Source organism: Bombus pascuorum, unplaced genomic scaffold (assembly GCF_905332965.1).
Source record: "Bombus pascuorum unplaced genomic scaffold, iyBomPasc1.1, whole genome shotgun sequence".
Taxonomy (NCBI): domain Eukaryota; kingdom Metazoa; phylum Arthropoda; class Insecta; order Hymenoptera; family Apidae; genus Bombus; species Bombus pascuorum.
Window position 1 is genome coordinate 522937 of NW_026869747.1, and position 13110 is coordinate 536046.

General features: G+C 38.7%; 2 protein-coding genes across 4 annotated transcripts; both read right to left on the reverse strand.

Moving 5' to 3' along the window:
- Positions 1–3909: 3909 nt before the first annotated feature.
- LOC132915851 (cytosolic endo-beta-N-acetylglucosaminidase-like) lies at positions 3910–8329 on the reverse strand. Of its 3 annotated transcripts, none has more exons than XM_060975619.1 (5): positions 6233–8328; positions 5079–5528; positions 4572–4937; positions 4317–4491; positions 3910–4236 (listed from the first exon to the last, which is right to left on the reverse strand). In XM_060975619.1, exons 2-4 carry the CDS (start codon positions 5309–5311, stop codon positions 4359–4361), a joined length of 732 nt encoding a protein of 243 aa, XP_060831602.1. In that variant the 5' UTR covers positions 5312–5528; positions 6233–8328; the 3' UTR covers positions 3910–4236; positions 4317–4358. The 3 variants fall into 3 exon arrangements, 2 of the variants coding, with proteins under 2 accessions (XP_060831602.1, XP_060831601.1); XR_009659974.1 differs by having other exon boundaries at positions 3914–4236; positions 4572–5015; positions 5079–5501; positions 6233–8329; XM_060975618.1 differs by having other exon boundaries at positions 3915–4236; positions 4572–5015; positions 6233–8326.
- Positions 8330–10029: 1700 nt separating this feature from the next.
- LOC132915869 (uncharacterized) lies at positions 10030–11348 on the reverse strand. The gene is made up of 2 exons (XM_060975637.1): positions 10807–11348; positions 10030–10738 (listed from the first exon to the last, which is right to left on the reverse strand). Exons 1-2 carry the CDS (start codon positions 11346–11348, stop codon positions 10030–10032), a joined length of 1251 nt encoding a protein of 416 aa, XP_060831620.1.
- Between the last annotated feature and the right edge of the window lie 1762 nt (positions 11349–13110).

Consider the following 13110-nt stretch of genomic DNA (forward strand, 5'->3'; position numbering starts at 1 on the left):
AATCCCGCATTTATGCCCCTGACATGAACGGGACGATATTTTTTTCTCACTTTTTAATTATATTATCAGTTAATTTGATTTTTGTCAATGAACACTTACGCATCCTTTCGCATGCAAATCTTCCCTTATTTCTGTTTCTTTTAATATTAGTTTTCTTCAAGCTCTTACTTCGACAGTTACTTCATTCTTCTAATTGACTATAATATTTTAGGAAATTATTTGAAGAGTCTACTGATTGAAATTGATTTCTGAGCAAGTCAAGACTTTATAAATTCTTCGCCATGCTGCCACGGTAAGTCCGTTTCTTTTATCCACTCTTAATTGTAGAATGCGCTATTCCATTTAAAAAAGGTGATGAATTCCATTTATTCATTACCTTTCCTAATTATTATTTACAAATTTCAAATGCAAAAGACAAATTTCATGCTTGTTTAATTTTATATATAAATACTTCAGTATTTATATTAATTAACTAGATTCTATTGTGTTCAGTATTGTGCATGATGTTAATACTATACCAAGTGTTATAAGAACAAAATTATCTAAAATCTCTCAATTTTTTTATATTGCTATATATTTCTATATATCAATGTGATATGGAGCATGGTATACCATGTTTGAAGTCATATTAACAGTTTAACCTTTTCAAAAGGAACAGATGATATTCATTATTGAAAAGGAAAGCAATAGAAAACCATTACAATGGTATTTGATGCCGAACAGCTTGCATAATTCGTCGAATAGTTTTGATTCACATTGACGTCCTTGATCGGTTCTTATTTTCGAGGGTACGCCAAAACGTGGTATTGCATCACGATAATGTCTCTGTGTATATTGTTGATTGGTTAATATGTTTTTTGAATGTTACAACGGGCGTGGATATGTGCCTGGTGACCTTACATCGCTGGCAGGGGATACATTGCCGTGCCCTGTTTCGACAATGCTTGTTTATCGACGGCCAAACGAAACGCGTCGTCACCAAATTTTGCGTGGTGCGTATCCCTGGATGGGAAAGCCCGCGTAACGAATCAAATACATTGTATCGCAGAGATTTCGGAACATACGGTCACACAGTTTCACAAGCTATATCACAGTATATTTGTACGGCTTGGTCGGTAAATTGTAAAAATTCAGTTGAAACTCATAATTCTTTATTTCAATGATACATACAAAAGATTAAGTTTTGCATGGGAACCAATGAAAGAGTCGACAGAAGAAGAAGTAGATACAATTCTATGTGAAAACCATAACGAAACTATAGGACACCTGGGAGTACAAAAAACTTATCAAAGAATTGAAGAAAAATAGAAAATACCAGGATTAATGGAAAGGGTAGAGACTTGTATCAAAAATTGCGATGCATGTCAGAAGGAAAAGCTAACGCGAATTGGACTCAGGGAAATGCCAGTCATTTCAGATACACCTTTGCAAACAAACGATAAAATAGCAACGTTTAATATTTGTGTAAACAGTGCATTTCTCATATCTCATTCCGATTTGCCCCAATTTGCTACATTTCACGCAGAGATGCTTCGAGAGGACCGAACCTTTATTTGCTATAATAGTCTTTTCTGATTTATTTTACATTTGCGTCTTAACGTGCTGTGTAATCTGTAATTTGCAATACAAATATATACCGGGATATTTGACCATTTTCTTATGCGGAACGGATAGGGGCTATTGCCGGTGATAAGAAATCAGCGAGAATGTACGGAACTTTCAGTTACCACAGCAAACCATAATTCGATCGAAAATTTCCTGTAGCTTGGAATTAATTTTGGATGAATACATTCCCGTCGCGTAAATGAGGAGGCCATTGGCAAATACTAACGCGCATAGGTTAAAGTCGCTATTCAGATGGAAGAGGCTCGAAGCACGACTAAAATACAAATTGAACAGGATGGAGGTGTTGAACGTTCCCTGTTGCAGACCGTTATTCACTCCGAAGACGATATTCGAGCTTGACATCCAATGAGACACATTTCGAAGATTGTGGACCAAATCACCTGAACTGCATGTTTAAAGAAACCGTATCTTATCAGCTTTTATAGCAAACCGCTCGATCGAAACATGTCAAAATCCCTTTCCAGGACTATGAGTAGAGTTTTGCTACCAGCAGACGCCTGTCACGAATTTTATTATGGCGTGGACCTTACTGTATTTGACCCGGAAGCCAAATTGCTGATCGAGAGGAATGGCAGCCTCTTTACAATGAAACGGTATGAGTCTCTGTATCACACTCTCAAAGACCTTACTAATGGATACTCTGCAAACAGCTAACTCATTGATCTGTACCTGGCTGGATTTGGTTTGTTGGTTTGTTCTTATCCTTCCCCAGCAAGGGAACTACTTTCCCCATCTTCCATATCTTAGAAAAGTATGCTGGTATCAGAGATCATTGAGCATCAAGGAGAAGAAGAATGTGCATCTTTGCGGGAGCTATAGCTATATTGGTACTGCGTTGAAGATATCGAAGCCTGATAACCTATCCCATTCAGCAACTTAAATTGAATCGTTAACGAATCTACCGATGTGAAATAATTCTCTGAGACATCGGAGCCGGAGCGGTTACTAGCCCTGTTTCCTCAGGTGAAGGTACAGACCCTGTTCCAGCGGCTCAACGAAAATCTGCATTTTCAAGATTATGAAATTTGGGAATCTGAGAAGATCATCATACACATTTCGGCGCACACTTCCAAAATTTGTCCCCAGTAGTCTTGTGGGATTCACGAAACTTTTCGCGCGGTAGAAAGGAGACCGGATAAAGAATGCTTCGCTACATACAAATAACAAATGCTGTTGGAACGAGTGATAAAAGTTTAACAAGTTTGAAGTGATGAAATAGCACGCAAGCACAATACTAATTAAAGACCTGTACAAAGAACAGTTTATAACTTGAAAGGAAGAAACGACACAAGATCGTGAATAACAGAAGCACGTGTTGCGTAGACGTTTATTCTTATTCTTGGCATGTCATCGCGTTACTAGTAAATTCTGGGAAGCCGGCGGTACCGGAGACGTCACGAAGTGGACTTATTTGTCGACTTGGTACCAGTAACGATGTATCTTCTGTTCTGTCATACGAGGAGGTTATTCAACTATGGAAGACGGTGAGAATCGTCCGAAGAAAATTTGAGGGCGCCGATCAAGAGGTATAGCATTCGTCTTACTTGCGGAAACGTGGTTTTGGAATCTTTAATTCTCTGAGTGCAGAGAACTCGGGATCTATCAGAGGCCTTACTGATAAGCATTTTTATGGCTCTATATCCCTTGCCGTGTTCGATGACCGATGGGATAGAGTAACATAGAGTACCGAAGAGCTTCTTCAGCCGATTTAAGGTGCGGAAGATTCGGTGTTTGTCTTGTAGCAATTTTAAAGATTATTATTATTTATGGTCTGGAGGACGATCTCTATGTTGTTACTGTTGTCTCAGTGGTCTTATCCCCGTGGACAAAGATATCAAATTCTGACAGTTCGATGCATTGGCATTTTATTTTCAATATTTACAACATTTTTTAATACTCGAATAACATTCTTCCTCGTTTCATAAACATATTGTATCGGTTCTTTTGAACACTCACTTCGATCGTTTTCACTTTTCGGTTCTGGAAGTTGAGGCGATGATGTAAATTTCATGTGCGGTATAGGTACTGAAATTTGTGGATTTTGCAGGGATAAATTGTAAAATGGTTTGTGTTTAAATCTTTTTCCATCCCTTTCATATAGTGCCTGCATAAACTATGTGCATCTCAGTTATAATATATTCATGTGATAAATTCAGTTTTTTTTTTTTTTTTTTTTTTATATATATGGTTTATTTTGGTTTTTACAATTTGTCATGAAGGACATTTGGTAAAGTGTTATATCTCATTGGTAATAAAAAAAATAAAATAAAAATAAATATAGCATGTGGGTGGCTACCCTCAGCAGGGTGCCAATTTCGTGTTTTTTAAGTTATATCTTTTACGATAAATTCAGTTTGTTAAAAATAATGTGTTTGTCAAAATTTGACATACCTGACCACAGCGATAATACATGCTACCACTGCCACGGCAAAATGATGTTTTAAATACTTCTTCTTCGTAGATAGGTACATGAACATATAAATAAGGAAACAACTGTGCCCAAAATAGATCTTCTACTTCTTGGAATGTCTTAGATCCGAAAAATTCGTGAGTCCAACCTGGACCAAAAAGTGCAACAGAAAGTCCTTCGTGTCGTATTCTTTGTAAAGCCTGTAGATTATAATGGTTTAATGAAATATTAACCGATATTATATTATATGCTACAATAAAATAAGTAATATTGTAATTACATATGATGAATTAAATCCACCACCGCCAGAACAACCTCTACCTCAAACATCAACTCCTACATATATATCATGAATATCTCGACTGTGAGTTTTTGCTAGTGCCAAACTGTTTTTCAATTTTGATTTCGTCCAGTTATAATTCAAGTAAATGGCATCGCAGTTTAAAAAGAAATCTCTGAAATATTGTACTTAGAACATTCAATAAAATTTACAAACAGAAACAATTGTAAAAGTATAAGAGTGTAATAAGCTTACATGTTTTTACTGTTAAGCTCATTTTGCCAATTTAATTTTCCTTCATTGATTACGCTATCGTACCATATAATTTCAGAATTTCTAATTGCTTCATGAATATTTTCTGTTAGATATTTTACAAAATAAATTAAATTATTAACTTGCTCACTTTTAATGGTATTTTCAATATTTAATAACCAGCCATCAAACTTATAAAATTTTGCAACAAGTATTAGTGCATCTGCAAATCTTCTTACTTCTTCATGAGATTCAAGTATAACATCCCAGATACCTTCTCTTTCCGTAATTACAGTACCAAGAACTTTTACACCATGATTATGTGCTGCATTAATCCATCCAAAAGGGGGCACAGTTATGAAATGATGACTAAAATACACAAAAGTGTCAATAACACTCCAGTGATAAAATAGGTAAGAATCATAAGATTCTGATCCATATATAAATCTGAAAAATCACGGGTATATTATGTATAATATATGAATTAATAAATATAGTGATTTCTATTACCTGTCTTCTAGGTAGCCACCTTTCATATCATGACAGAGCAACGTTTTCGGATGTACTTCTCTATCCAATTTTTCTAACCGCGTTCTTCCTGCGCTTATTTCTAAACCACTGTACACATAATCAGTTGAATCTCGTAGTTCTCCAATTTCTGGCCATGGTTTCAAGTTACCCACGTTATCGAATAATTCTTTTAAGTTTTTGAAAGGTTGTGACTCTGTAACTTCCGTCCTCATCTCTCTGAATTATACTGTTCCACAGATCACTTTCAAATAGTTTTTAATTCATTAACTCAAACAAAGGTTTCTCTTCTTATTTTGGTTCACCGGAAACTTGTATATACATGCGAAGCAGATAGTGTTCCCATCTAACAGAACTGGCATATCAAATTACGTCTCATGATATAATACCATTATCTACCAACTGCTAATGGGCAAAAAGATGTTCATTTCTCTATCAAACAAAGTATACAAAATAAAATTATGAATTTATAATGCTCCTACATCAATGTTTATATGATTCTTTCGACTTTGAAAGTAATATTCTTATTTACGCAAGTATATATTCTTTAATATTTTGCAAAAATTATACCGAAACAAACAATTTGGAATAAACATAACTAAGTAAATACTTTAACTTTTTTTTATATTTAATTAAATATTTTATTTGATTTAAGTAGAATTTAACACCTAACCTTTACGTTTAAAATATTACTCTTTCTCATTCTCTCTTTCAATGTTATTTCTTCTGCTTCCGTTTTATGATATTTATGACATTTCTTAGTTCAGATATAAGTAACTTTTTCGTAATTTATAAAAAATGACACTCTTTTTAATTATCCTACACTATTAATCCATTATATGTAATTTAACTTTGTAATTTAACTTTTAGCAACTTAAGATATGTGCATGTACAGAGTAATTTTCTTCCTAAGAATAATCATTTGATATTACGATAATTCCAAAAACTTAAATTAATTTGCAAATAACGTAATGCACAGCCATACACAAGCCATACAAGTTATACTTATGTCCTTTAAGTCACCAGAAATAAATTTTAAATTTTATATTATATATTAATATATATTATAGGGAGAAGCACTATACAAAATAATAATGTTAAAGACATACATGCAATTTATTAGTATAGATACTTACTATATGCAAAGCGTTCTCTTCAAAGATAATATGTCGGCTACCAAACGATCGACGGCAACCGAACGCATTTCTGGTACTGATAATAATAGTATAGTTACAAGACAGTTGTGTATCTATGTCCAACTATAAAATTTGAAAATCTATGCTTGGTCTCGCGGCATGTCGCATGTCTCATGAGACATAAAATGTATCGTCTACGGTCTACTATGTGAATATATTAATAAACTTAACAAATTTGTTATTATTTTCTCTAGGTAATTTTTCTCCCTCAAGATTCCGAGGAAAGTACTGAACTGTTGACTCGTTACCAGTGTTGACAAAATTTCATCATTTATCACCTTTCCTACTTCGTAGACAGGTTTTTCAAACTAAGAGCCACATATGGTACATTTGTATTGTACGTGCGAGAGTGAAGGAACGTATAGCACAACCACACACAAGTATGTATCCCCTTCATAGTATGTATGCGAGCGTTGTACGATGGCCTAGGACTCCGTTGAGAGAAAAGAGAGAAGCGCAGTGTGAAAATCTTATGCCCTAGAGAATGCCCTTGGAGAATTACACATCGTCTTTACGTGCAGTATATACCGAGCGTCACAGCGAATGTTACTTTGTGCTTCAAAATATATTCTCAGTTTAACAAAGAGTTAGCTCGTGGACCGTGGATTCGTCATATCGAACCTAAGGTCATTGTCATTAGCGTCTAGTTACCGCAGCCACTTGTCAATCTTGTACTATCTATGTCTGTGATAATAAACGCTATCTCGATTGTACAACAACGATGAACAACCCAGGCGAAGATTCGTTACACGACCCTAACGCTAATCATAATAAGAACCCGACATATATATAATAATATTTGATAGAAAATAAGAAATAAATGGAAAATACGAAATAAAAAGTATAAGGAACAGATATTTTTCTTTCTAGCTATACTTCCAACATTAAAATATATATAGGGTGTTTGATTTCAAGAAATATATGCAAATTACTGAAACACTACCCACTGTATGAAAAAATGTTTAAGGCAAGAAATGAATAGTTTCAAAGGAAACATAATCTGGTATAATAATTTTCTCTGTATATGGCCATGTGCAAATCATATGATGACAAAATACGTTTTTTTTATTGAATCATATAGATTTAAATAAAGTAATTGATTCGTACCAACGTCCCCTACAAAAAGATACTAACCTATTTATGTCAAAAAGTAATTAGTTGAAGATACTTTAACTATAACAATTACGCGAAAGACACGAAAAGGTACTTTTGTTTTTACAATATCTTTGTCTTCCACATATTATATTTGACAAAAGGAACTTTGCTACTATGTCCTATACAACGATAGGTTTCTCACGCTCAAAATTGCATCCCATATGACCTGCTTCATATAAAAATATGGATGATATTCATAGCCCAGTCTTATACTTGAGATCGTCTCAAGAACAGTCTTCAGATGTCTTTTGATTTCATAACTGCGACTGAAGATTAATCTTAAGGTCGTGTCTTAAGGATTTGCTTAGTAAAGATCTTGTGAAATAAGAAAATCTCATATAACGTCAAAAGGCGCAAATAAGACCACCTTCATCCAAGTTCCCTTGATCGGGGACTTGAGGAAATCTTACTTTAAAATCGCCAATAACCGTAACCATCTTGACAAATCCAATGTTGTTAATTACACTGACTGCTGAGGAAATAGAAGCGAAAACGAATCAATGCGACGTATAGCCGGGAGCTACAGGAAAGACCAAGGCGCGTGAACAAATTGACGCGCGCTTATGGCTAACGAACAGAAAGCAGGGAATATTAGTAGCAAACTGATAACGTTCAAGTAATCGGTATATCTCGAGTGGCAAAGGTATATCATTGTGGGTGTGAGATCGCTGAGTTGGATATTAAGATTGAACAAAATGTTATATAGTAAATGACAACGTACATATTTTATAAACAGGGACGTACAATTGTTTAATGTAATGGTCGGGGGGTATCTATGTGTACTCTCTAAGTCACAAGTTAAGTAATTTCAAAGGAATATTAAACTGAGTTATTTAAGTTTCAATTCCAACGAAGCAAGAGTCTAATCCTTTTCCTTCATGCAAGCGAGAAAACGGGAATTCAAAACTAATGTAAAATAATGCCTAACATAATGCTAATGTCATGTACTATATCGTTACTGAAACTTTTATGCTTCCTGTATAGATAATTGTTTTATTACAAATATTAATAATAACTATTAATTAAATAGATATATATGTAGCAATGAGTACTATAGGTTTTATATATGAAGTATTAGATCGAACGAAATATGAAACATACACGGCATAGTACTCATTATAACATTTATAGCAAAACAATTGTCTACTCAGATTTCATTTTTTCAATTTATAAAAATATGAATTTATACAAACATCTGCACTCTACTTATCATTACTTCCACAACAACGTTCTCGCTCTAAAGTTCAGATTTTTGTATGAAACTGCGGTTAAACGTGACACCCACAATTTTCTTGCATTCTACTAAAATAGCACTTACTATAGTCTAGCTGGTAAACAAACGTGACAAACGTGTAATCGACAAAGAATCATTTACAAGGTCGTTTCTCTATTTACCCTTTTACTACGTGCATTGTTTACGACATGAAAACGCGGCACACTTACAATTACACACCAGGACTATTATTATTCTGACTGCCAGTCATTTGGCTGATCCGTTTCCCATTCTTATCCACCATTCTCCGCTCGCCTTACACTCTCCCTCGTAAGTACTTTCTACCTGCATCGATCGTGAGTGAACCGCGCATTCATACACTAATTTCCTTCTTTCTTCCTGTCAGACTGTGTGAGAAACGAGAATGCACGTGTTTCAAATATTCATGTCTCGATGAAAAATATCCATGAGACTTGAACTTAATTCAGATCTATTTTCAAAAATAATATTATAATTAGTTCTTTATTGATTATTCGACAAATTACCACGATTCTGCTTACCGTCCTCTTGTTCTAACGCAATCTAATAGGATAATAGTAAACTAATAGTAAAAGGGTAAACATAGTAACACGTTATGTACATAATAATAATATAAAACAATGATACGAATTCCCTAAAAGACATATCGGTCAATTCCATACATGGAAAAGTGCGAAATAGTAACGATCTTACAAATACTACTTTCTAAATTTAATCTGAAATTTACTATTATTTGTGTCGTATTGTTGTGTCTATTTTTATGGGTGCAATACATTTAATCAAAACGCACTAGAAACTAATACCGGCGTATTGTGTAAAGTTTGTTTCAATCAATGGTAATCGTGTTCTCCCCTTTTTTATCAGGAGGGAGGCGTCCATATTTGTGTTGGTCCGCTAGGAGGGGACCATATCCCTTGTGTTCCGTTTTCCTAGTCTTGTCGCTCGAGCTGGGGCGGCGGCGGTGCCACCCCCCCCCTGTTGCGCCTGGGTATCCTTTGTCGCTCCACTCTTGCTGGGTCGCGTTTCCTTTTCCTTTCTCTCTCCGCCCGCTCTTTTGCTAGCATCACTTGCTCACAGAAGGAGCGGACGGCGGTGTATTCCTGGTGCCCTCTCAACATGGCCTTCACGATCGCTTCTCGGGCTACGCTCTCGCCGATGTCGAGTTGCAAGACGTGCTGGTCTGCCCATGCCGGGCATCGCTCCCACGTGTGTTGTACCGTATCCTCCTCTTCCTCGCATTGGTGACATATGGAGGTCACCTCCCGCCGGATCCGTAGTAGGTACTCACCGAACACTCCGTGACCTGTGAGCATCTGTGTCATACGGAATGTCAGCGGTACCCCGCCTTGTTCTCTCCGTGTTTCCCAGTTGGGGAGCACGGCGCGAACAGCCCGGTGTTGCCGTGTAGTGTCTTCCTCGACCAGTTGAGAGCGCCATCGCTCCCATGTCTCCCGTTTGGCTTCTTCCCGTGCACTCGACGGTGGTCTGTTGTCGGGTGGTGGCGTCGTTGCGCGCCCGTCCAGGCGTGAGATCTTCCTTTTGTCGTATACCCTTCGAAGTGCGAGGGCTTGCAGCTCGAAGGGGGGGACGCGGCCAGCACGGTCGCCGTCGCGTATGACACCGTCCTGTAGCTTCTTGCTGTGCGGATGGCGGTCGTCCTTTGTAGCCTCCTTAGTAGTAGCCGGCTGCGCCGGCTCTCCATCATGTCTTCGGCCCACACTGGGGCTCCGTAGAGTACTCGGGATTTTACGACTCCCTCGTACAGTCGGCGAACGCCCACTCCCGCTCCACCCACGTTCGGCAGTAGGCCGCATAGGGCGTTGGCCGCGGCAGTCACCCTTGGGACCAGTTGTTCAATGTGCGGCTCGAAGGTCCACTGGCTGTCGATGATGAGACCCAGGTACCTCATCTGGTGTCCCACCGGCACTTCCTCTCCGTTGATATTGATGGACAGTCCGGTTGGTGGTGGTTCTCTTCGTCGCCGGTCGAAGAACCCCAGGGCTTCCGATTTGGTTGGTGACACGCTCAGTCCGAGTCTCCTGATAGCGTTCACGGTTCAAGTACACGGTCGTAAGCGGTGTTCCAGAGGATTGGGCTACTAACTGACCCCTGCGGTACACCGCACTCGACCGTTTTCCTCGTTTCCCCATCCTTGGTGTTGTATATGATCCACCTGTCGCAGAGGTATGCCCTAATAACCCTTACGAGGTACTCCGGTATCTCGTAGTAGTTCAGGGCTTCTAAGATTCTTGCCCATGGGATGGAGTTGAAGGCGTTAGTTATGTCTAGTGAGACCGCTATCGCCACTCCTTCCTGGGAGACCATATCCTCCACCTTAGAGCATACCCGTCTCACCGCGTCCACTGTCGAGCGTCCTCGGCGGAACCCGTACTGGCTGTCGTGCCACCCAGGCTCTCGTCGCTCCATATGAGCCTCTAGACGCGCTGCAATTATCCTTTCCAGGAGCTTGCCCACCTCGTCCAGCAGGCATATCGGCCTGTATGCGGACGGCGAATCTAGCGGACGACCCTCCTTTCGTAGCAGGACCAGTCTCGCTGTTCGCCATGCCCGTGGGTACATGCCGTCCTTCAGGCATCTATCAAATAGTGTCGCAGGCGGGGAGCCATTATATTTACCGTCTCTGCCCATACTCGGCCTGGGATTCCGTCCGGGCCTGGTGCCACGTCGCGGGCTGCTGTCCTCTTCGTCGCTTCTAATAGCTCTTCCTCGGTGACATGCAGCTCCTCACTCCACTCCGTTGTCGTCGTTGCCACTTCGTCGTTATCGTTGTCTGGGGAACAAGGTCCCAACGACCTTGTCCAGTAGCATCGGATCCATGTTTGTTGTTATCGGGGGAGCCGAGGTACGCAGTTTGTGCGTCACTACTTTATACGGCCGCCCCCATGGGTCAGACTCGACCGCGTCCACGAGTTCCGTCCAGGACCGCGCTTTGGCCATCTTAATCTCCCGTTGGAGGGTACGTCTTGCCTCCCTGTATTTCTCGTATGTGTGGGAGATCTCTTCCTCGTCGCGAGTTTGTCTGCGACGCTGTGCCTGTGCGAATCTTCTGCGGGCTCTGTTGCAGCTCTCTCGCAACTCCGCGATCTCTGGTGTCCACCAGTAGACTCCTTTGTTCAAATGTCCACTGCTCGGGTTGGAGCGCGGCATCGAGGCATTGCACGCCGCGTTCATGTATTTACGGAGGTCTTCCGCTTCCTCGTCGATACTACTGGTTGCGCTCGTGCATTGGGCGTCCCAGCTCTAAGCCGAGACGATGGCTGCCGCCTGTAGCATCTGTTTGTTCCTCTCCTTCAGGCGCCACCTGGGTGGCGTTGGGCCGGGGTGGTTCGTTCCTCTTCGAGGGCTGTTGGTGTCCCCGTTCCTCTTCGAGGGCTGTTGGTGTCCCCCCTGTCGATGGCCAGTTCCATCCTTATGTAGAGGGGATTGTTGGATTCTGACTCTGGAGTAAGAAAATTTACTACCGCATGGAGTTTCCATGGACTTGGTTTGGCTTTTTAATTATTTCTTGGAATAACAGAGCTTCAAATTAATGATGTATCTTCTCTTGATTCATCGGTGAGTAGCGGTACTGCCTAGTATATGTTACAATTTCGTTTGTTATATAAATCGAATGGTAAATTCTTCATTCGTTATACCTTACAACTTCCGCAAGTAATAATTTCCTTTATTATTCGGAATTACAATGATGTTCCAAGAGGACAACTTTGGTAGGACAAGTATCTGTAGATACAGTAATATAATCTCAATTTGACCCACCAAAATTGTATCTGTAGATACAGTAATATAATATCTGCCATAATACATTGCCGAATATTAATTGTCATTTACTATATGCATATTATTGGGCTTTTATTAAAACGTTTCGTCAGTGGCTTGCCTGGACAAACATTGAATCTTTGAAAAGTAACTAAGCAGGAACGTTTAAATCTTTCTGATTGAAACGTTATATTTATGTAAAAATAAATTCCCTCTACGATCGATAAATAGCAAATAAAAGTAATAAACAAAAAATAAAATTGTATTTGTAAATAACAATTAATCTCGTTACATTAATACACGTTGTCTTTTGACTTGTTCAAACAACAAATAATTCGTTTCCGCTTCTTATTTAAACTGTCCGAAAATTTATTCAATAATATCCAACATTACTCTCAACCAAACAAATCCTGTTTGAAATATTCTTGAATCAATAAATAATTCGAGAATATAATTGGCTTTATAGATTAAAATGAACTATTCTCTATATACAAGAATAGTATCTCGCACATCATCATGATCCAATATACTTTTCTTCCTTAGTTTCTCTTTAGTTATTGTTGTTGGAAATACTCGCAGGACATATGGAAGCAATTATCACTTGTAGTTTATGATTCGCACGGTCAATTTTTAT

Bases quoted from the DNA above. Each gene is read 5' to 3' on its own strand.
- LOC132915851 (XM_060975618.1), bottom strand. From the start codon at position 5,311: ATGAGGACGGAAGTTACAGAGTCACAACCTTTCAAAAACTTAAAAGAA. The intron at 5,016-5,078 runs GTAATAGAAATC...GTGATTTTTCAG, and splicing joins GGTGGCTACCTAGAAGACAG to ATTTATATATGGATCAGAAT. The intron at 4,492-4,571 runs GTAAGCTTATTA...ACAATATTTCAG, and splicing joins GAGCTTAACAGTAAAAACAT to AGATTTCTTTTTAAACTGCG.
- LOC132915869 (XM_060975637.1), bottom strand. From the start codon at position 11,348: ATGGGCAGAGACGGTAAATATAATGGCTCCCCGCCTGCGACACTATTT. The intron at 10,739-10,806 runs GTCAGTTAGTAG...GAACGCTATCAG, and splicing joins GAGTGCGGTGTACCGCAGGG to GAGACTCGGACTGAGCGTGT.